This window comes from Ipomoea triloba, chromosome 4 (assembly GCF_003576645.1).
Source record: "Ipomoea triloba cultivar NCNSP0323 chromosome 4, ASM357664v1".
In the NCBI taxonomy this organism is placed as follows: Eukaryota; Viridiplantae; Streptophyta; class Magnoliopsida; order Solanales; family Convolvulaceae; genus Ipomoea; species Ipomoea triloba.
Window position 1 is genome coordinate 6,814,778 of NC_044919.1, and position 26,079 is coordinate 6,840,856.

General features: G+C 36.6%; 1 protein-coding gene across 1 annotated transcript; it reads left to right on the forward strand.

Annotated features, from left to right (window-relative positions):
- The first annotated feature begins 10,850 nt into the window (after positions 1-10,850).
- On the forward strand, positions 10,851-16,967 carry LOC116016739 (ABC transporter C family member 14-like). Its single transcript, XM_031257120.1, has 12 exons — positions 10,851-10,876; positions 11,028-13,154; positions 13,251-13,571; positions 13,774-13,860; positions 14,059-14,676; positions 14,764-14,928; positions 15,041-15,335; positions 15,423-15,637; positions 15,833-16,138; positions 16,216-16,279; positions 16,386-16,625; positions 16,715-16,967. The coding sequence occupies exons 2-12, from the start codon at positions 11,067-11,069 to the stop codon at positions 16,813-16,815; spliced, it is 4,500 nt and encodes a 1,499-aa protein (XP_031112980.1). The 5' UTR covers positions 10,851-10,876; positions 11,028-11,066; the 3' UTR covers positions 16,816-16,967.
- The last annotated feature ends 9,112 nt before the right edge of the window (positions 16,968-26,079 follow it).

Consider the following 26,079-nt stretch of genomic DNA (forward strand, 5'->3'; position numbering starts at 1 on the left):
CTTTATAACTAGTAATATATATATATATATATATATATATATATATATATATATATATATATATATATAAACTCAAGCAAGAGCATAATATCACAAAATGATGACTAATACAAAAACACCTTACAATCACATTAAAGTCCTGCAATATCAAGAATAGCGCGCGCGCACACGCCGCACACATATTCATATAGAAACATAGTCATACTTATTTTTTGGCAAAGTAAAAATAACATACACCACTTACTTGAAAGTAATTCCTTTATTCATATAGAAACATAGTCATACTTATTTTTTGGCAAAGTAAAAACAACATACACCACTTACTTGAAAGTAATTCCTTCAATTTCCCCTCTAAATCTTCAATTGACAATGTTCCCTTCTTTTGGCTTAGGAGGAAGGATTCCAACTGTACTCTAGAAGAAAAAGGAAAGTATACATACATATATATATATATATATATATATATATATATATATATATATATATGAGAATTTCGGCCAAGGGAGAAGGAGGAAGATGATGAAATCCTCTTCCCTTGGAATCCACAAATGTTGTCAGCTAAGGTTCAAGGAGAAGAATGGATTGACTTCACCACTTAGGATATTCTCTAATGGAGAATAAAGAGGATTTATTTTGATTAATATAATGATTTGTAACTCCTAATCTAAATAAAGAAGGATTTCAATCGATCGATATACATTTTTCTAGCACATGTAATACATTTTACATGCACTTGTGCACCTATTTTCACTTAAAAATGTAAGTAATTTACCTTGTTAACATTCATGCACCTAAATGCACCTAGTTATAACCTTAGGTGCAACTACATCTGGACATGTGGCGCGTTGCAAAGCGTTCTCAGTTCTCTCCTGGACACACGGTTCTCATTTTGAACGCAATCATATATATATATATATATATATATATATATATATATATATATATATATATATTACTTCATATATTTAATACACATATATCTTAAAGGATTAAAGGAAAATATATATACATATACAGTCCAAATATGTAAGAGTTAATTCCAGCAACGGTCCTCTGACTATATTGATTTTTCAAAATTAGTCCCTGACTTTTAATTTGGACAATTTAGGTCCCTTGACTTTCAAATTCTTTACAATGTTGGTCCTTTCGTCAAATTTTGGTTAAATTGAGGTCAAATGAAGGGGTAAAATTGTCCGTTCACTTGTATACTCGTATTTTTTCTGTCTTATACACTATATATATGAATATAATATCAGTCGAAGAGACATCGAATAAGATTATATGACTTCGATTGAGACTTCGACTGAGATTATATTCATATATACAACGTATAGGATAGGAAAAATACAAGTAATAATACACTAAACATGTGAACAGACAATTTTACCCCTTCATTTGACCTCAATTTAACCAAAATTTGACGAAATGACCAACATTGGAAAGAATTTGAAAGTCAAGGACCTAAATTGTCCAAATTAAAAGTCAGGGACTAATTTTGGAAAATCAACATAGTCGGAGGACCATTGTTAGAATTAACTCAAATATGTAATATAAAAGAGTTTTTTCCCAAAATGGTCCCTCGACTATTGCCCATTCTCAATTTTGCATTTCGACTTTCAATTGCACCTAATGTGGTCCCTCGACTTTCAAAAACTCATCCAATTTGGTCCTCCGTTACATATTCCGTCAAATCAGAGTTAAAATGGAGGGTATTTTCGTCCATTTACCTATTATTAGCCTAATAAACATTGAGAAATAGTTGAGGGACCATTTTGGGAAAAACTATTTTATTTTTTTCATTTTTGTTTATTTTCATTTTTTTGACTCTATAAAATTAGAATTTCTATACATTTTTTTCTTACAAATATAAATAGTTAAAATCGTGCAATCCAACCTCAAAATTTTTAACTTTCTTTACAGACTTTTACCCTCTATCTAAATATACAAACTATTCCTATGAAGTTTTACAATAAGTTCCGTAAATTTCATAAATACTCATAAGTTTTACACAGACACTACAACAGGATATTGAAATTGAATCTTTAGTGTCTAAAGTTTGCCACTTGTATTACTGTTCCTAAGAAAGATCGTGAATAAATAATTTCTATAGAGAACAGAAAATATTAACAAAGATAGAAAGCAACTCAGTTGTTTCGTCTCAAAGGAGTTTGCTGCCTAAATACAGAGTACTTACAAACAACATTCTTATATAAGTATAAACTGCTCATCCTACAACTGCATTTTTCTCAAGTGTCCAACAAATTCTTACTTTGGAAGGGAATATATATAAAGATAAATTAAAGAACAAGGGAATGAGTGAGGGAGAGAGTTCTTACACTGAGTCCAACGCAATGATCTGTTTTACTCGCTTGCTTTAGTTTGGCAGATTTATCTTTCACGAACTTAAGCCCTAACAAAATTGAGGATTGAATTACAATGAAAATCATCTAAAAGAGATCCAGAATGTGTAAGGGACCAAGTTGTCTGATAATAATTTTGCAAAAGCCAAGGCACTTATGAAAACCCTATCGATTTCACGAACTTAAGCCCTAACAATATCATAAATCCATAAAAGTCAAGATTTAAGAACAGTATATCATAAATAACTAAAATAGCAGTAATTTACCTGTTACATATTCAAGGCCAAAGACGGTCACCAGAAAAGTCTACCAACACAAAGTCTCGAAGGTAAATCTAGGGTTTCTTATGTAAAGAAGAGCTTGAGACTATGAGTATTAGTAGATGAGATTATAAGGACTTATCGGAGAGGCGGAGGGACGGCGGAGAGGGTCAAAGGGTGAAAAGCGGAGAGATGGAGACAAGGTTGTGAGCATGTGAGGAGGCGAAGATCGAGCCGGAGACAGAGTAGTTGTCGCCTGTGGAGGTCTCCGGAGATGGTGGTCGGGTAGAGTCGTTGAGACATAGAGAGAGGCAAGCGGCGCACAAATGAATGTTGAACTGTTAAGTCTGAATCCCTAATTTTTATATATATATATATATATATATATATATATATATATATATATATATATATATAATTGATTTCCGACCACTTTAGGTGGTCGGAACAAAAAAGACCACCAGTTAAGTGTTGACAATTTTAAATGGCCGAGAGAAATTTTCAACCACTTCTATTTTGTGGTCGGAATTTTCCGATCACCCTTTCAAAGTGGTCGGAAATTCCGACCCTTTTCTGTCCAACCCAACCGCTCGACGGAAAAATGAAAAATTCTTACTTTTTTCGACCCTAATAATTATCTCCTGCAGAACGCGATGTTGTTGCTAGTTGATATTTTTACTTCACTCGCCGGAATTTGGTCGGAAGTTAGTTGGAGGTTCGTCGGAGTTGGTCGGAACTTCAATTGACCTGCAATTACAGATAACAAATAGGTTAAAGGATGTGATTGCTCCAAAATAACAAGTTTGAGGGTCTAATTGAAACTTTTTGAAGTTGGAGGCTTAATTGCACAAGTCACTGTAGTTTGAGGAACTATTTGACCCTTATCCATTTATTGATTAAATATCAAACATTACAAGAAAAATTAAATCTATGAACGAAAAAGTTTGTAGGTAAATTATTAAAATTTATAAGTATTTAATTTAATGAATTTTCATATGCAAAATATTGAAATCCGTTGTTTTTTAAAAAAAAAAAAAAGTTAAATCCGTTGTTATTTAATTTGAGCAGATACTATGTTTAGGGTTAGATTGTAGTACCAAAAAAAAAAAAAAGCTTTAGCTATAACATTACTCAAAATTAAAGTATTTAGCCTTTTTTTTCATTTTCATATATGAAATTTTAAAAGAGATGTGACTTTTCATTTTCATTTTCATATATGGTATTTAGAACTTTAAAAGGTAAAGGCCCTGTTTGGTAAATAATCAGCCTATCAGCCAATTTTGGCTTATTTGATCACTATTAATTGTTTGGTTAATAAGCTTTTTGTAACTTTTTTTTTTTTTGAAAACAGCTTTTTGTAACTTCAAAATACTAAAATTCAAAAGTCTACTCAAAGCAACATTTTCAATTAGCTTTTTGAGGAAAGAAATTATACCAAAAAGCTATCAGCTAATAGCTAATTTATCAAACAACTTTCTAGAATCAGCTAATATTATCAACAAATCATACATTCTAACCCAAACAGCCAACCCAAACAACCAACAGCCATTTACCAAACAGGGCCAAAGTTTTTAATTATATCACACTTATTAAATCCTACCAAAATTTAAATATTTGGAACAACCTATTAATTGTTAACAATATATGAATTATATGTTGTATTATTTCATAAATTCTAAAACAATCATGGTTGAAAAAAAATCGCCGGAGCGCCTAGCGCCTAGGACGCCTAGGCAGGGATTAATCGACACCTAGGCAAGGATTAATCGACGCCTAGGCGCCCGTGTATTTTTTATTTTATTTATTATTTTTTAAAAATTTATTTAAGTATTTTTAATTTTTTAAAGACTAATAATTATAAATTATATAATACTTTGATAGTTAATACTAAAATATTAAATATTAACCTAAAACATATCTAAAGTTTGTACAATTTAGAGTTATTTCGCTCAAAACAATGTTGTTTTGAGTGAAATAACACATTAAAAAAAGAGGAACAATAGTTAATCGGCCAACTAGGCAGCCTAGTCGGTGCCTAGGAGGTCTAGTTCGGGGCCTAGAAGGTCTAGACGGTCAGTGCCTAAGCGGCCTAGGCAGTTGCCTAGCTGACCAGGCACCTAGACCACCATTTAAGGTGATACGCTAGGCGGTCGACCGGCGCCTAGCGCCTAGGCGGGGATTAATCGGCGCCTAGGCGGGATTTTTGCATCACTGAAAACAATTAATGTTTTTGTAGTTAGACCACGATGTGTCATGACTCATGAGTTTGTCCTAATTATATGAGTCACCTTTAAGTTTATACCATACTCAGACTAATCCTCATTTGCACGGTTAATTATATTGAGTTTTTCATAAAAGAACGGATTTTGAACTCCCAAACTCTTCTAAGAGATAAGAGTACACAACCATTCACACCAACCAAGCTGATTCTAAAACAATTAATGTTATATATGTTAGACATGTATGCCCTATGAGCTAACATTTATTGTTTTGGGCATTAATTTCTTATTAAATAAATATAATAAATAATTTTTTTTATTTATTTTATTAAGACTTAGTTAATATTTGATATTATTCCATACAATCTTCTTAATTCTTCATTCTTAAGTGTTAAGAATATGAGTTACGAATAATTAATAAATGAAGTATTGTAAAAATGTTCCTAGTCATAAGAATTCTAATTGGGCATTAGAATTCCGATAAGACTAGCACATTGTCCTTCTTATGGTGAGTCTCATGCCATTCTGTATGAGATACAGAGAGTGGACATGTAGATGATTGTTAGAGAACAAGTCATTGAACATTGACTGACTACAACGTACCGCATGGTATTTACCTACCTATCATCGGTATGTTGTATGTTACAAGTATGCAATAATCCTTTGACTTGAGACGACATGGTTGTCTCATACATATGGTGGACTAGTATTTGCCAGTATGCGTCTTTTGTTTCTTATGGGACTATAAGTGTACTTGGTGGCCTAGTTCAGTATTGTACGAAGACATGTGTGTGTTCAATAGAGGATCCACCGCCTTGAGGTAACAAGGATGTTTCAGTCTATTCAACAATCATACAACGAGAATCTCTGGCCAGAGTATAATGAAGTTGGACTTCAGGTTAAGAATATTGAATAGACATATTGACCGGGTTCATAGGTTTGACCAAGTTTGACCATGATCTTTATCTGGTTCGGAACAAGTGTTGTGTGGAAGGAATGTTGCATGATGTTTGTAACAGGAAAGTTCATTATAATATATTAACATATATTCATTGTCAACTAGGTAGTCATGACATACTGCTAGAAATCATTGTCAACATATATTCATTGTCAACTATATATAGCCTTGTCCTATTTCTTAAGTGAGATATAGAACATATACAGAGATTAAGTCGGGAAAATAGTTTTCACGTAGAAATCTCTAGGAGTTCTCGCGTGCCCGACCGGTGGATGGACTAGAGGCCGGACGATTGGACGCTTTAGAAAGGCAAAGTACGCTTCAAGGGTAAACCTTTATAACTTCCCCTTTAAACATAGAATCGTGAAAAAGCGATTTGATGCTTCCGCTGCGCCAAACTTTTTATATTGATTTTATGTTTAGATTAATTTGTGGCTTTTGATTTTTCATCTAAAAAAATATTGGGTTAATTTATTCATATAATAATTTGATTATCATATGAATTTTTTTTTATTAATATATATTTGATATATATGAAATTAAAACAAAAAGAAAGGAAGAAAAAATTCTTTTGTTTTTACGTAAAAGAGTTTTACGTATGACTTTTCTGCGTATTTTCTCGATTCGTCTTCCGATCGTCATCTTCCCTGCGAATTCTCCGCTTCTCGCCTGATTTTTCCTGTAGCTTCAAGGCAACGGCAGCCTGCCCTCACGAAAGGGTTCATCGCCGGAGACTCCTGCAACGGTGACGGCCGGCGATGTGGCTGATGGCAGGAGACGAGACAGGGCAGTCCAGGCGTGACGGAGAAGAAGGCGGCTGGTCGATTGGAGAATCGCCATTCTTGCTCCTGGAGAAGGTGATGAACTGTTCATTGCCGGAGACTCCAGCCGCAGATCCGGTAGCGACTCCAGCGAGAGAAGCAACCGGAAATCTACTGCTTGTTCCTAGCGTTCGGCGCTCCAATGGGGTTGCCGTGGCGGTTTAGCTCTGCGTCACTCCTGGATGGCGGTGATTTGGCTGTTGGCAGGAAAGGCGGTCGGAGATGAGGAAGTGAACAGCGTTGTTGGCCGGGAGGTATAGCCGGAAAATATGGCTGAAAGTTTACGCAAATTTTGAAAAAAAGTAATATTACCAAGAGATAATTATGGTAGTATTATATTCCAAAATTTTAAATATGATAATTATTAGAATTATATTACTAAATTAAATATTAGATATTTATTGGTGATATTAATTGTTATCATATTTTTAAAAAAATTATATAATATGATAATTAGAATTATATTACCAAATAAAATATGAGATATTTTAGGTGGTGTTAATTGTTATTATATTTGTAAAATATTCTATAATGATAATTGTAAATTAATTACTATTAATTTAAATATGAGATATTTTGGTAGTATTAATTTTTATCATATTGATTATTTTCTATAATTGAAAAATTAATATTTTTGGAAGATTAGATGATAATATATTGTTATTACCATATGAAATATGATTTTTTTTGGTATTAATAAATATATTATTATAGTCTTGAAATATTTATTTTTCTTCTTAAATAGTGATTCTTTTATGTGATAATTGAATGCTATTTAGCTAAGTTTCCATGATTATAATATTTTAGAATAAAATGTTTAATTTAAAATAATATTATAATAGTAATTAATTGATTACATACAAATTAAATTTTGGTATGAAATTAATTAATTAATGGAAAGTTATGATTTGTTATATGGAAATTAATTTTCATATAAAGTTTTATTTAGATTGACCCAAGTTTTTATGGTATAATTGGATTATATATTTTAAAGCCACAAATTAATGCATTATTTTTTTTTAATCTATGTATGAATTGCTTAGCATGTCGGTTTGGTCATGGACTTAGGACCCTTTAAATGAATGCGATTTATTTTGGGTTTTGCACCATTTTTGGTAATTAATTAAAATTGGGGTATGCGTGCCTCTTATCTATTATTGTAATGTAAATCCCTTCTCGAAATATGTACACATTTTCTAGTAGAAAGGAAATGTATGTACAAAGATCCCGAAGACTTGTATATGTATGATGGAAGCTAATAGATAGGATTTTAATTTTTCACTATTCACAGTGCACGGTCAAAATTTGTTGGCTCAATTTTGACCATTTAGGCGAGGATTAATCGGGAAAACCCATATATAGCTTTGCCCTATTTCTTAAGTGGGATATAGAACATATACAGAGATTAAGTCAGGAAAATAGTTTTCACGTAGAAATCTCTTGGGAGTTCTCGCGTGCTAGAGGCCGGACGATTGGACGGTTTAGAAAGCGAAAGCCAAAGCACGCTTCAAGGGTAAAACTTTCTAACTTCCTCTTTAAACATATAATCATGAAATTCTAAATTCCTCTTTAAACATAAAATCATGAAAAAACGATTTGATGTTTCCGCTGCGCCTGTATGTTTTTCTAACATCGTCTAAAAAAATTATTATCTCAGGCTCACAATACTAATCAATTTACGCGTAATCAATAAGAATAAAGAATTATCCTAAAAATAAATTATAAATGATGTCACCGAGTAGTGAATGAAGATTGATTTTAGTAAGAAAATTATGTATTTCTCTTATGGGATTTTGACTCCTCATAATATACTTAGTACTAGCTACTTGTAGACATAACTACGGTTCAATTCGAACCGAACCGATTACTGTTTTAATCAAACCGGAATCCAGACCGTATATCCAATTCCAATTTTGATTCCAGTTAAGGAACCGAAATTCTAAAGTTCCAGTTCCAATTGATTAGTTTAACAAATCAGAATTGCCGATTTCGGTTCAGAACCGAACGATTCCGATTTAAAATCGTATGTGTGTATATATATATATAATACTAAATAACACATATATATTATATTATATATGTATATTAAACCATTAAAGCCTTTAATAGTTTAATATACATATATAATATAATATATATGTTATTTAGTATATATAATATGTAATATATTTAGCATATTTAATTTAAAGGTGTGCATCAGCACAAATTCAGCTGCTGCAGCAGTGCCTTTTGCACTGTTGCATGAGCTCAATTTGCGCTGATGCACTAAAAAAAATAAATAAATAAAAAGTTGCGTTTGGAACCGGAGGGGAACTGTCCAAATAAGGTTTTGGTTTTGGTTTCGATTATTTTGAAATCGCGAACGGATAGTTTCAAACCGGAACCGGATCCGGATCGTAGGCGCCGGTAGTTAGGTATTAGAAGTACTGTAATTGCTCTCAAAAAAAAATATTATAATTGTAGTTCGCTTCATATATATCTGCGAAATAGAAACACGTACTCAACTACGCCAAGAAACAAAAAGCTTAAAGAGCAATTTAAGGTCTTTCAAGATCGTATTTTGCGGGTCCTTTTTCTTGGTGAGTCAAAATACCGCAAATTATACTGTGGACCGCGGTTCACAATGGATTATAGATTGCGGCATCAAAACGACATCGTTTTGATTAATGAAAACAGACGGATGAAACGGGATTCGTTCCGCGCAACTAAAGTTCCCTTTCAACACAACTGCAGTATCAGTTCAACAGAATTGCAGTTCCAGACGGACGAAACGGCCTACTGTAGTTTCCTTTCAACATAACTGCATTATCATTCATGACCATGATCCACGGTATCACAACTGGTCAAAATACTTCACAACTTTAACGGATTTGGTACTGTCTCTCAAACTTTATGCACTTTCTCTTTCAGAAGGAATTGTGTAAAGTTGGTACTTATAACGTGACAACGGTATATTCCAATGTTAAAATTACTTTTAGATGCATGCATATTATGTAAATTCTTTAAAATATATAGCATGAGTAATAAAATTATTATATGTGACTGTCTTGTTGCTTTCTAATTATTGCAGTCAATATTCAATTTTATTAATTTAGTACTGTACAAATTGAACCATTTTAACTAAATAAGTCGATTAATTAGTTAACTTAATAATCACAAGATCTTCGTGAAAGATGTGTATTGAACTTAAATTACTAGTTTAAGGTATGGTAAATTTTTCATTTGTGAAATATTATAATGATGGATTTTAACCAAGTTGAACCTATGATTACTTATGTAATCTATACAGTATGATTGCGAATTTTAATTTATGTAATCTGTTTTAATGAGTCTGTTAAAACCCAGGCTGTATAGCACTCATGGCGGTGTAAACAACGTGGGAATGTGAGCCTGCCGGTTACGTGTCTTGTTTGTATACTGTCACGCTCAATGCCACACAATGCTTCTAGAAACAAGAGGTTGGTTTCTTGATTTTCCTGACTAAAACTGAGACACAATAAAATGGTGAGAGATGCATCAGGATAATGGTACCCATAGATCGAATAGTGAATGTTTATTCAGCTGATTCCATTGCTGCATATCGAGATATATGATAAATGGTTTCAGATACTACCATATCTCTGTCCATCTCTTTTTAAATTACACGTCAGTGTTCCCAATGCAGACAATAAATAATCATTTTTGTTCGTCGTATCTTGTGAGCTCCTAGTGGCCGGGCGGCTGTATTTACATTATTCCAAATGGTTAAATCCTCAATTCCAAGCCTCTCATGCCTCAGACCTTGTTAGCTAAATGACTATTAGCTGATTGGGTTGACTGTTTGGATTAAAAGGTATAATTTGTTGTTAATATTGACTGATTGTATAAAGTTGTTTGATAAATTAACTGTTAGCTGGTAGCTGTTTGTAGTATAATTTCTTTTCTCAAAAAGCTAATTAAAAAGACTGTTTTGAGTAGCCATTTGAATTTTAGCATTTTAAAGTTACAAAAAGCTTATTATTTATCAATTAATAGTGGTCAAATAAATCAAAATTGGCTGATTATTTACCAAACAGGGCCTTAGTCTAACAAAGCATTTAAGAAGGAATGTAAATTATGGTAACTTAACTAAATACACAAATTAGATTATTGTTTATTATACACAATAAGAAATCTTCGTTGGCGAGACTCCAGGATCATCGTTATCAAATTTTACCTCTAACTGAGTATTTACATTTGCTAAACTGTAGGTATGCAGGCCGGTCATGTGAGCGTTCTGGTAGATTTGGAGTTTGTCTATTTTTAGCATAAGTTTCATAACATAAGTTTTAATTAATTAATGTGAATATTATATTTCGGCATGGTCTATGATGTTTTATTTTATTTTGACTTGTTTCTTGTGGTGGTGGTGGTGTTTCTTAATTCTGCAGGAGATTGGTGATCGTTAAACTTGAAGTTGGTCTGCAATCATGTCCGCTACTAGTGTTCCATGGCTCACATCCTTGGAGTGTTCTGCTCCTACCCTCCCATCTTCAGAAAATTCATCCTTCTTCTCAGTTGCTATCAAATGGTTAAGATTCATTCTTCTTTCACCATGTCCCCAAAGGGTTTTGTGTTCCTCTGTTGATCTGGTTTTCCTGTTGACACTCTTAGTATTGGCAGTCCTAAAGCTTTGTCATAGCAGCAGGTTGACCGGAGATGCAAATTCTCTTAACAAACCTTTGCTTGAAACTAAGAGGCTCAGGGTCAGGGTCAACCTTTGGTTGTATGCATCTTTTGTTGTCACAGCTCTCTTAGGCCTAGCTTATATTGCTCTTTTCTCATTTTCAATCGCCAAGGGTATCCACTCCGCATGGGATTCCATAGAGATTTTGTTCAAATCATTACAAGCTGTGGCTCATGTTGCAGTTGTTGTTGTTCTGATTGCACATGTACACCAGAAGAAATTTGGAGCTACGCATACTGTTTCTCATCCCATGTCCCTTCGGGCCTATTGGGTTGCCAGCTTCATAGTTACATGCTTCTTTTCTTCTTCTGCTGTGATTCGGTTGATTTCTTCAGCAGCAGAGCCGAGACTGAGAATGGATGATATCTTTTTCTTGTGTAGCCTTCCATTGTATGTTTATCTCTTGGTCCTCTCCATTAGAGGATCATCGACAGAAGAAAAGGAGGCGAATGATGATATTGATTCCAACGTCGTCGTCAGTGGCTACACCACAGCTTCTTTGCTGTCTAAGGCAGTTTGGAACTGGATAAATCCGGTACTGTGTAAAGGATACAAATCCCCATTAACAGCAGACGACGTCCCTTGGCTCCCACCGGAATTTCGTGCAGAAAAAATGGCACTAGTGTTTGAGAGGAGCTGGCCAAAGGCAGGTGAGAACATGAATCACCCTGTTCTAAAAGCGCTGGCTCGTTGCTTCTGGAAGCAGATTGCTTTCACTGGATTTCTTGCAATTGTGCGGTTGGGTGTCATGTATGTTGGTCCTCTACTCATCAATAGTTTTATCAGTTTTGCTTCCGGGGATAGAAGCAACCCTTCACAAGGATATTTTCTGGTACTCACCCTCTTCTTAGCAAAAGTAATCGAAGTCTTGAGTTCACACCATTTCAATTTCCACACCATGAAGCTTGGGATGCTAATCAGATCCTCCCTCATCACAAACTTGTTCAACAAAGGCCTCAGGCTGTCTTGCTCCTCTAGGCAGGCTCATGGCGTGGGACAGATAGTGAATTATATGGCTGTTGATTCACAGCTGCTGTCTGATATGATACCACAGCTCCATTCATTGTGGATGATGCCAATACAACTTACGGCAGCCTTGTTCCTCCTCTACCTATACATTGGTGTACCAGTTGTGGCATCCTTGGTTGCCGTTGTTGGAGTCATCATCTTCACGTTGATAGTTTCGCGTATGAACAACTTGTTTCAGTTCAGACTCATGGAGAATCGCGACCGCAGGATGAAAGCCATAAATGAGCTGCTGAGCAACATGCGTGTGATCAAGTTTCAAGCGTGGGAAGAGCACTTTAGCAACAAAATACAATCATATCGTGGAGTTGAGTTCAGCTGGCTTAGTAAAATCATGTATTTGGTTTCTTTGAACTTCTCTGTACTGTGGAGTGTTCCCAGTGTGATCTCAGCTCTTACTTTTGCTGTTGCAATTTGGATGAAAGTCCCCCTTGATGCCGGCACAGTTTTCACAGCAACAACAATCTTGAAAATCTTGCAGGAGCCTATCCGAACCTTTCCTCAGTGTTTGATCTATCTGTCACAAGCCATTACATCTCTCAACAGGTTGGATAACTATCTCACAAGCCATGAATTGGACCCTAAGTTAGTTGAAAGAGAGGAAGATTATTGCGATGGGCGAATTGCAGTGGAGGTGAAACAAGGAAATTTTTCGTGGGATGATGAAGGCAACCAAATTATCTTGAAAGATATAAACTTTGAAGTCAGAAAGGGAGAACTTGCTGCAATTGTTGGGACTGTTGGATCTGGAAAGTCTTCCTTGTTAGCTTCGCTTCTGGGTGAACTTCATAAATCCACAGGAAGAGTACGTATGGACTTTTAATTTCAATTACCCTTTTCGTAATGCCAAATGTTTCTATATATATATATATATATATATATTCAAAATGCATATATGCAGGTCAGAGTTTGTGGAACAACTGCTTATGTAGCCCAAACATCATGGATTCAAAATGCAACTGTTCAAGATAACATCTTGTTTGGTTCACCAATGAACATGGAAAGATACAAAGAGGTCATAAGAGCTTGTTCGCTGGAGAAAGATATGGAAATTCTGGAACACGGTGACCAAACAGAGATAGGAGAACGCGGAATCAACCTCAGTGGTGGCCAGAAGCAAAGGATACAACTAGCTAGAGCAGTGTATCAAGACAGTGATATTTACTTTCTTGATGACATATTTAGTGCTGTTGATGCTCAAACTGGATCAGAAATATTTAAGGTGGGTGGGTAGGTTCAGTAACTTCAATTCTATAATGAAATCAGTGTTACATCAAAGCTAGCTAATTAAAGCTGCTGAATTAGATATGTGATAATAATTCTTCAATACCGGACCTTAGGAATTAAGTAGCTTATGTTATACTTCAAACATATATGGAGAAAATTAAACAAACCAGAACTGAAACCATTATTTTCTTTTGCAGGAATGTCTGAAGGGAGTTTTGAAAGACAAAACAATTTTACTGGTGACTCACCAAGTTGATTTCCTGCATAATGCTGACCTTATACTGGTAAGCAACCAAACCATAAATAAATATATATATATGTTTATTATAGTCACTGTACTGTGTTTGTTAATATATTTAATTTCCTGCATGCATAATACATAGTTACATACACATCCTGTAATATATGGTAAGCAACAATAAATAAATAAATAAATAAATAAATAAATATATGCTTATACTTTTTGACTACTTAATTGTTAGTTGATGCGAGATGGGAAGATCGTTCAATCTGGACATTACAGGGAGCTTCTTAAATCTGGTATGGACTTCGGAGCTCTTGTTGCTGCACATGAGAACTCCATGGAGCTTGTAGAAATGAGCAGGAATGTTTGTCATGACAACTCTGCACAATCTCCTAAAAAATTTGAAGACCAAAGAGAACCCAATGGTCAAAATGAAGAATCAGCTGAGTCGTCTAAAGGTGGTACTGGTAACTCCAAGCTCATCGAGGAGGAGCAGAGAGAAACTGGTCATGTAAGCCTTGAAGTCTACAAGCAGTACTGCACAGAGGCATATGGATGGTGGGGTGTGGCAGCGGTACTAATAGCGTCCTTGTCATGGCAAATATCCCTCAGTGGAAATGATTATTGGCTTGCGTACCAGACTTCTTCTCAGCAAACATTTAACCCTCCTCTATTTATTAGTGTTTACTCCATTGTAGGAGCCATTTCGTGTGTACTAGTGGTAATCAGATCATTCACGGCTGCAGTTTTGGGTCTTAAAACAGCTCAAAGTTTTTTTACTCAGATTGTTTGCAGCATCTTGCATGCTCCAATGTCATTCTTTGACACAACTCCATCTGGAAGAATATTGAGTCGTGTGAGTTCCGCGGGCTAGCTGCATTATATGCTTCACATACATTATACATACACTCCAACACCTACTTTAATGACTAATTTGTTTCAGGTATCAACGGATCAAGCCAATGTCGATTTTTTGATCCCATTGTTTATGAGTATAGCAGTGGCGATGTACTTCACAGTAATTAGCATACTGGTTATTATGTGTCAGAATGCTTGGCCAACAATATTCCTTCTCATCCCTCTCATTTGGCTTAATGTCTGGTACCGGGTAATGGAACATTCACCTGGCCTCCATTTTTTTTTAAAAGTATTATGGGACTTGAAGCTAGATTCAAACTGACTGAGTCTTTATTTTGTTTTAATTTAATGCATGCATGCAGAACTACTACATTGCATCGTCACGAGAACTAACCCGACTTGATTCACTGACTAAAGCCCCTATTCTCCACTATTTCTCTGAAACTGTTTCCGGGGTTATGAGCATACGCTGTTTTGGGAAACAAAGTACATTCTTCCAGGGAAATGTTGACAGAGTGAATGCAAATCTGCGGATGGATTTCCACAACAATGGATCAAATGAGTGGCTGGGCTTCCGTCTGGAGTTCATTGGAAGTGCCCTGCTCTGCATTTCTACCCTTTTCATGATCATGCTGCCAAACACTCTTATTGGATCAGGTATGTGCTAGCTGGTATTCTTAATACTGCTATTTTTTTGGGTAATAAACTAACTACTTGTATGTGTGTTTAATTTGCATGCATTAGAGTATGTGGGGTTGGCTCTATCTTATGGTCTGTCACTGAACGGTGTTCTGTTCTGGTGCGCCTACATCACCTGTTTCATGGAGAATAGAATGGTTTCAGTTGAAAGGATAAAGCAGTTCATAAAGATCCCATCAGAAGCTACATGGAAGATAGCTGGTTGTCTTCCATCCCCTGATTGGCCTACTCATGGGGATATTGAGATAAAGGACTTGAAGGTACATACGTGATCTATACTGTACTAGCAGCTAGCGCAACTAGATTCATATCTCATGCATTGTTACGTTCTTCTTAACTTTATGAAATTAAAAATTGAGTATGTATGTATGTAGTTAATAATTAGCTAGGGGTGAGTGATGAATGTGAAGATTGTACGAACTAAAGTAAGTAACCTAGCTGGGTGGGTGGAGCAGGTTAGGTACCGGCACAACACACCTTTAGTTCTTAAAGGAATTTCCCTTAGCATCCATGGAGGAGAAAAGATTGGTATAGTTGGAAGAACTGGAAGTGGGAAGTCCACTATGATTCAAGTTTTGTTTCGGCTGGTGGAACCTTGTGGAGGGACAATAGTGATAGATGGAGTGGATATCTGCAGGCTGGGCCTTCATGATCTCAGGTCTCGCTTTGGTATCATCCCTCAGGAGCCTGTTCTCTTTGAAGGGACTGTTAGAAGCAACATTGATCCACTGGGGCTATACTCCGACCAACAAATATGGAAGGTATCTATATTTTTTCCACCTAAATGTATCTATATTTATATATCTCATTTTTATTATTTGGATGTGTATGTGTTTAGAGTCTTGAACGCTGCCAATTGAAACAAGTGGTGGCTGACAAGCATGGACAACTAGATGCTTCAGGTCCTATCATCATATCCCTCCCTTAGCTTAATTATATATAGAGTTGTCTTCAATATATTTCTAATTTCTTTATTTTGAAATTGAATTAATGGGGTTGGTTGGTTAGTGGCTGAGGCGGGGGACAACTGGAGCGTGGGGCAACGGCAGCTGCTGTGCTTGGGGAGAGTGATGCTGAAGAACAGCAGAATTGTGTTCATGGATGAAGCAACAGCTTCGGTGGACTCCCAAACCGACGTCGTCATCCAAAGAGTCATACGCCACGACTTCTTAGACTGTACTATTATCACCATTGCTCACAGAATTCCTACAGTTATAGATTGTGACAGGGTGCTGGTGGTGGACGAAGGTATACTTACTTCAACTATGCACCTCTCATATTATATTAGAGCAAGCTAAGCAACAATATTAATAATATATAATTTGTTTTTACTGCAGGGTGGGCAAAGGAGTTTGATTCACCGGCTAAGCTCATGGAGCGCCCATCATTGTTTGCGGCTCTGGTTCAAGAATACTCCAACAGGTCATCAGGATTATAGGATCCTATCCATTTCCATCTGCTCTGCTGCAATATAATTCCTCTCACCTCCCTCCAGCCTCCAACATTAATGTCCAACCTCCTTGGGATTATCTCATCTGTGAAATACTACTTTATATATTGTCTGTTTTTCACACATTTTCCAGATTTTCATTATTTTTAAAAGTTCTCATTTTCATTTTTAAAAATTCACAACACTAAATATTTAAACGCTCACAAACATTAATAAAAATGTTAAAATTAATATCCCAACCTGCTTTTCACCCTCCAAAATTCTTTCCATTTTTTCAAATTACTATTTCAAAATATAGAAAAATGCACAACATTTTTTCATTTTCTAAATTGAAAGTTTGAAAATAAACATACTTCTTCAGTTCTCCATCTCGTTAGCCAATGACCTTGTATTCAAATGTCATGTAATGACTCTCATAAATGGAAGGTTGAAGAAATATAGATGAACAGATACTACAATGTTAGTAGTACTACAAAAAAATTCTCCATCTCTCAAGATAAATATATCGTTGTTTTTCTAATTAGTAACATGCCATATCTACACAAGGATCTTTTCTGTTCTATTACACATGAATAGATTTAATTAATGGGAAAATGATCAAATACACTCTCAAACTTTTGCTAAGAAGTCAATTAGGCCCTTAAACTTTTGAAAGTTGCAATTAAATCCACAAAAAATTTATTTTGGAGCAATTAAATCCACTGACCTGTTGGTTACTTGTAATTGCAGGTCAATTAGGTTTTTGGCGAACCTCCGACCAAACTCCGGCGAACCTTAGGCAAGTTAGGTCAAAATCAGTCACCGGTGATCGTAACAGTCGTCGCCTGTCACGCTCTGCCGGAGAAGGCTTTTCCATTGACCGGAGAAGGCCTTCTCCGACAGAGCGTGACCGTCGGCGACCGTTACGGTTACCGGTGGCTGATTTTGACCTAACATGCCTAGGGTTTGCCGGAGGTTCTCCGTAAGGTCGTCGGAAACCTAATTGACCTGCAATTACAGGTAACCAACAGGTCAGTGGGTTTAATTGCTCCAAAATAAATTGTTTGTGGATTTAATTGTAACTTTCAAAAGTTCAAGGGCCTAATTGATTTCTTAGCAAAAGTTTGAGGGTGTATTTGACCCTTTTCCCTTAATTAATTGCCAAAATGATACAATTCTGTCTATTAGGTGCAATAGGACTAATGTTTGCCTGTAAATTTAAAGATTGTAATCTAGTGTGGTAAAGAAATGTTTGTTGAAGATCAACACTTTTGCAATATTTTATTATTACGTACTATTATTTTTTAATCAGTATATGAAGATTAACACTTTTGTAATCTTTCAAGTAATGTTTGTCCCTTTTTGTTGACTTCATATTGTGAATTCTTAGATTAGAGACAAATTGGAGACGTCAAATATTGCACTAATAATAAGAAGAATAATAATGAAAGTTGGTTTTTAGCGATTGTCGTCTAAGAATCGCTGCAAAGGACTTGAGTAAAGAGGATGAGAACGTATTTATGTATATCATTGAAATAAAGACAACGAAGACATAAATACAACAGAGAGTCCTATACAGAATACACAAGGTTAGAGTCCAATATAAAATAGAATACAAGTATAGATAGATTTCTAACACTCACCCTCAAGCTCAAGTAGGATGACTGACAACATTGAGCTTGCCACAAAGCAGAGTGAATCGAGGACCAACCAACGGTTTAGTAAATATATCAGCAATTTGATCTTTCGTAGAGATAAAATTATCTTGAAGCTCCCCCTTTGTCACTTTGTCACGCACAAAGTGGCAGTTAATCTCAACGTGTTTCGTGCACTCATGAAAAATAGGATTGACGCAAAGATATGTAGCACCCAGGTTATCACACCACAGCTTAGGAGACACCGCAAGAGTCAAACCTAGTTCACGCATTAAAGCAACAAGCCACGTACCTCAGTTGACACATCAGCCAAAACCTTATATTCAACCTCTGTAGACGAACAAGTAACAGTCTTTTGCTTCTGACAGGACCATGAAATTAAATTAGAACCAAGATAAACCGCATAGCCACTAGTTGATTTTCGATCCTCAGGTGAACCAGCCTAGTCAGAATCACTAAAAGCATGCCATGCATCCGAGGCAGACATACGCAAAAGCAAGCCATAATGTAATGTACGTTTGATATACCGGAGAACCCGTTTCAACATCGTCCAATGCGCCACAGTGCGTCAGTGCATGTGTTGACAGAGCCTGTTAACAGCGTAAGACAAATCAGGACGGGTCACTGTTAAGTACTGCAGAGCCCCAGCTAGACTCCTGTAATGTGTGAGAATAAATGAATAAAGACACGTCAGTCTTAGAAGAACGAAAGCCAACAGATACCAAAAACTCATGCAAGCGCGTGAACCAAGCCCGAGGAGCCTGCTTCAGCCCATATACTGACCGCTACAGCAGATAAACAACATCAGGATGCTCCTTATCCTCATAGCCAGGAGGTTGGCGTATTAGACGGTCTCAGCCAACCGATCATTGAGAAAGGCATTATGTATATCGAGTTGCCTAATGACCCAGCCACGAGAGTGCGCTAATGAAAGAAGTAACCGCACAGTCATGGGCTTAACAATGGGAATAAAGGTTTCAAAGAAATCCTGGCCTGGTACTTGATTAAAACCTTTAGCCACTAGACGAGCTTTATAGCGCTCAACCGAACCATCAGCTTTCCATTTAACACGGAACACCCACTTATAGCCAACCACATTCATATTAGGTTGAGCATGAACAAGCTCCTAAGTCTGATTTCGCAAGAGGGCGTTAAACTCCTCATCCATGGCCTCGTGCCACTCAGCAGGACAAATAGCTTGAGAGAAACACGTAGGCTCCGGAGAAACAACCTGAGTCACTAATGTATGCGGAACTAATAAGTTGATTAAACACACCAGCAACAGTAGGCACAAGTGGCGAGGGCGACGGCTAAACAGGAGGCACGATAGTACGAGAGAAACCAGCCACACCCCAAGGCACACCAACAACAGATCCACCAGAAGAACCCTGTACAGACAAATAACGCGCAAAAAGAAAGTTGTACTCATCAAAACGTACACGCCTACACACAAAAATCTTGTTAGTGTTTAGATCCATCCAATGGTCGAACCACAGTCCCGAGGAAGCTACATGGGAGTTGGAAAGCGTTATGATGGGGCGTTATCCGGAATTATTTAACTCAGGTGCGTGGAATCGATCTAACTTTTATGTGCCTAAGCAAATTGAGTGTCAAGAACTAGGCATGCTAGAAATTCGTTTTGGGTAAAAGAAGGGAGTAGTGATCTACTTTGTTTTCACGGATGACAAAAAGTAAGTTTCGGGGATGAAACTATTTTTAAGGGGGGAAGACTGTAACCCCTCGGTTATTCCGGCCAAGTTAGGGTTTGAAATATTTTTTTTTTTGGCTATGACATTTATGAGAAGATCTCTCTGTACTTCAAAAGAATTTTTTTTTTTTAGACTAAGTTATTAATAAGCTGCGATTTACGTACCGGTCACGAACCGAAAATTTTAAGGATTTACTTACAGTTCGAATTTTCCTAGAAAATGGATTATTAAGTACAATACGATTAAGCCTGAACTTCCTACTTAGTTCAAGAGAAATTTAAATGGACTGTAAGAGTGAAATTGTTACGGACCTTCGTACCTAAATTTCGCGGGAGACCGAAAAATTCCCGATTTTAGTGGTTAATGACGGGATTATTTTTAGAATAATTTTGGTGTTAGAATTTTCCCGAATTAAGTTATAATCCTCCGCACCTTTATCTGATTTAATCCCAAACTGGCAAAATAAATTCTACTCTTCAAGATCTACCATGGGGAGTTGACAAGTGGCACACTTATTACCACATGGTAATTAATTAATGGGTTTGTCATAAGAAGTATGGGATGATCATACGTGTGCCTTAAGCTTCAAGCTAACTTCCCATCACTCCCATTCTCTCTCCCATTTTCGAAATTTGAAGGAAAAAGAAGAGGAAGAAAATCTTATTCTTCTACACTGTGATCCAAGAACTCCCTAGCTTCTCTTCAACACAAGTGCTCAATAATAGGTAAAAATGTAACACCCCGGACCTACCTTCCCGTACATCCGAGGCATTACCGCCACACCTAGAGAGAGAGTTCTATCATTCCTCGATGAACCTCACTCTAGGTGCACAGGCTAAAGGAACTCTTCTCATCACAACAATCACTCAACAGATACTTAACACTTACATACATATCAACTGGTGAAGCTTCATTAAGCAAAGTATATAATCTTGCAAACATACATACATAAGATTGCCCCTCGGGCCAAAATACCAATAAGGTTCAACCTAGACGCAACTGGTCATGCCTAGCCATCACTAAGGCTACAAAAAAATATATGTACACCAAAAAAAATTCCCAAAGACTCCCAAGGATCCGACGTCTAGTCAAGCATGCGGTACACGGGGCTGGTGAACTCTCCCCAGACCAGGTGCCACTCCCCCTCATACCAGGTAATGTGGTCCAAAAACCGAGAAGTGGTTATGACCATCGACCACTCCTCCCAAACATCCCGAGAGCTAGGGTCCCAAGGGTAGGGGTAGTGCACAATGAACTCCAGGGGATCGCTACCATCTAACGACTCTATGGGGTAAAAGCCATAAGTAGCCTGGACCTCGTCCATAACAGGGCAAGAGACAAAAGGGGCCGACGGAGCCATAGGAGTATCTGGGTTGGTGGGAGCCTCGGGAGCATAACCAGGTGCGTATGGGTCTTCTCCCTCCATCATCTGTATGTAGTCGTCATAATCCATGCCCTGACAAACATACTCCGGTGAACTTTCGGAGTTCACCGGGCTGCAGGAACTAACACTAGACTGCATCTGATAAGAACACAGTGAAGTGTAGTTAGCACGACGGCTAAGTAAGGATATCCATGGGTTATTCAAAACTAAATAAAGGTTTTGTAAAAATTGTTACATAGAAAACCCTATACCTTACTCATCTGCAAGATTCTACCTGCAACAGTTATAAATAGCAACTTGCATACATTATGAGCACAATTCAATAACGTCTCATAACATTTTCCCTCTTGACAAGGTCATTTGATATTCATTTACATACTCAATAATATATTGTTAAACAATTTGGCATACTAGTAAGTAGTAGAAAACATAAATCACACATCTTGCTTGTAATCACTTTAGTAGAAAAACCTTTCCCTCGTAATGAGATTCCCATCACCTTTCACTTTTCAAAGAGAGAGATCACCCACAACCTTTGGGTACCTAAACACTTATTACATCTCTCTTTCCCGTAGTTACGGAGTAACTTCATTCATATTTCGAAATTCTACTTAGTCATAGATAGAAAGTGTGAGGCCTTTGGAGTCCTTTCTCCACTTTTGACCACTTGGATCGTTGAACTCGGGTTCAGTGGTCATCGCCCGGTCTAATACTGATCCCCTGGACTTATAGGAGCGTTGGAATGATCCCTAGCTAGCCTCACTAGGTTCATAAGAACGACACCTACCCGAACATAGAGTGACTATACTTAAGTGTGCACACCCCCGTAGGAGTACCTTTTCCTTCCGGGTGATATAGTACTCGGCGAATAGACTTCGCCCACAGTATGATTGATCATACACATAATTACCATGCGAAATAGGCACTTTAAGCTCATCTTTATTCCGTGGTTAACAAGATCCTTCACCACTTTTACTAGAACTAAGGTTTGAAAACATTTTTCTACTCTTTTCCCTTTCTTGCTTTAAGAATATTTTGGACATACTTGGGTCAATTCCAATACTCGGAAATTAATCCTCCTTTTAACCCCACTCAAAAATTCTCCTTTGCTTTGCAAAACATTTGGATGATCCACTAACATCCTTTCACAAAAGTAATTTAAGTGTAACAATTCTACACTTTCAACCCCACATTTTTCACATAAGTCTCACATTTGACACATACATCTCAATGCATATAGCATATACACTTCCCAACCTCAACATAGGCATAACACATAAAATATATTTATTCCTCTCACTAACCACATATATAATTGTGGGTTATACATACCATATACCATACACAAAATGTGACACTTTACCATGTATATGTACATAATACAACAATTTATTAATACATACATACCTGTATAGGTACATATATATATATATATATATATATATATATATATATATGGTTTAAATACCCACACACCACACGTATATAGATATATATATATACGATACACATAATTCACATACAACACACCAACATACTCACAATACTTATAATTATATATATACTACACTACACGTACCTACATTACATATATATACACAAATCACATATATAAATATATATATATATATATATATATATATATAAATATATATATATATATATATATATATATATATATACTATACTATACTACACGTACACACATACTATATATATGTACATAACACTTATAAATATATATACTTTACACTACACGCACATACATACTATACACATTATAATATACATAGTATGCTTAACTTAATTGTTTAGGCACATTAACAACCACCTCATACCAACACAACATTTTGTACATATGCCTTATGAAAATACAATTACATATATATACATTCATTATGTACACAAAAATTCCACCTAGAACCCATCATATTTCAACCAAGCTATCAATTATCTAGTTTCAAACAACCTCAACCAATTAAAGGGATTCCTTACCTCAACCGGGTTTCTAATTCCGTAGAAAATCCTTGTAGATGATTTTCCCCAATTCACCTTAAAACCCTAGAATTCCAACAACAACATAACACATGATTTTAAGAAATCTTAACTTAGATTCATGTTCTAGGATGAAGAATAAAGCTATCTACCGAATAAAATTGGAGTTTTACCGAATAACTTGAGAGTTGTGAAGAAATTGCTAGCTATGGAGTCTTGAAGCTTGATGAAGATGATGAAAATCCCACCCTCTCTCTCTCTCTTTTTTTTTTCGGCAATCACAAGGAAAAAGGGGAAAAATTTGCCTTATAAACCCACTCCACTCTTAGTTGACTAGTCTCACCCTTATGTGATAAGATCTAAAATAAAATGGAATAAAATAATCTAAAATATCTTAGCTTAGACTGATTGGGATTAAATCAGATGAATTCTCGGTAGAAATTAATTCAATTCAAATAATTCTCGAACCCAAAAATTTATTCCAGCCTAAAACTCAAAATTGGGCTAGGTTCGGTACACTGCGAAATTTCGCGATGTACGATCACAAATAAATTTTTGCTGCTATGGGCTAATCTAATTAAATAGGAAATTCCAGAATAATAGTATGGTGTCTAAAAATCCATTTCCTAGGACAAACGGGTCCGAATACTAGTTCCTAAAATTTTTACGGTTCGTGACCGGGACGTATGATCGCAGCTTATTACTAACTGTCCTTACTTATAATAATTCTTTTGAGGCATCGGGAGATCATCTCATGAATGTTATAGCCTAAGGAAATATCTTTCGAACCTTAATTTTACTGAAATAGGTGAGGGGTTACAGTCTACCCTCCTTAAGAAAAGTTTCGTCCCCGAAACTTACTTTCTCAGTAGACCGCTACCTACTTTCATGCACACATATGGCAATTAGCACATAGAACATTGCACATCAAGTATCTTAGACACATAATAAGTGGATTGACTCTTACTTACTTGAGTTAAACAACTTTGGATATCGTTCCATCATCGCGTCTTCTAATTCCCAAGTAGCTTCTTCTGGGTTATGATTTGACCATTGAACTTTGACCATCCTGATCGACTTCCTCCTCGTGTCTCGGGTTTTAGAATCCAAGATTTGAATTGGCCTTTCTTCATACGTCAATGAGTCATCCATTGTCAGTCCCTCTGGCTCCAGTACATGAGACACATCAGGTACATATCGTTTCAATTGTGAGACATGAAACACATTATGTACTCTGTCCAGTTCGATTGGTAGGGCCAATCGGTATGCTAGATTTCCCACTCTTTCTAAAATTTCGTAGGGTCCTATAAATCGAGGGCTCAGTTTCCCTTTCTTTCCAAATCTTTTGACCCCTTTGGTGGGTGAGACTTTCAATAATACCTTCTCTCCCACCTGGTACTCTATGAATTGTCGCTTTAGATCAGCATAGGACTTTTGACGATCTTGTGCGATTTTCATTCTCCCCTGAATCACTTTGATTGCTTCAATGGTTTCTTGTAAGTACTGAGGTCCAAGAATAACATCATCACTTTTGTCGCTCCAACATAGTGGACTCCGACACTTTTGTTCATATAAGGCTTCGTAAGGAGCCATTCTTATGGTGGCATGATAGCTGTTGTTGTATGAGAATTCAATTAGATCCAACTGCTCATCCCACGAGCTTTGGAAATCAAGTGCATAACCTTTGAGCATATCTTCCAAGGTTTGGATTGTTCGCTCCGTTTGAGCATATCTTTGGTGAAAGGTTTGAAGGAGAAGATCACCACCTTTCTACGGTTTTAAAAAGATCTACTTGGGAGGTAAGGAATCCCTTAAGTTGGTTTAGTCACTTGAAGGTGATCAAATGCTAGTAAATTATGTGACTAGGAATTTTATGTGAAAATTATGTGTAAAGTTTATGGATCTACAAGTTGGCTCAAAAGACTACATCTTGATTTTTGGTAATTTTTGTATGCATGTTCATAGTTAACTTATGCATGTATATGCTGTGTTTACGTTCATTGAGGCTTATACTTGTGAAAATAGTGGAAAAACGGGGCATTACAACCCAGTTTTTTCTGCCCGAAGTTGGCAGAATCGGATGGACGCAGCCTTGGACGCGCGTCCACCGCGCGTCCATCGTCGCCCAGGATTTCGGCGTCGCGGCCTGAGGCCGGACGCCACCACGGACGCGCGTCCACAGGTGTCCAAGACTACGGCGTCACGGCCAAAAGGCCGGACGCAACCACGGACGCGCGTCCGTGGAGCCCAGTTTTTCGGTGTTAATGCCGAACGTGCGGAAGCTGCCCGGACGCACGCGTCCGCCGTGCGTCCGCCTCTGCGGGTAACCGCGAGCCCGCGCGACGCGGAGCCGTTTTCGACCGAACTTTTCCCCGATGTTTTTGCTCCCGAATGTTATGATGCTTGGAAGGCCTACGGGCAACCGAGTCAATTTTTTGAAAGCTCAAATATTATTTTGTACATTATGTTCATTAATTTGGGAAAAAATTGTGTTTTTAAGAAACAAGTGTGACCCTTGCCACTTGGAATT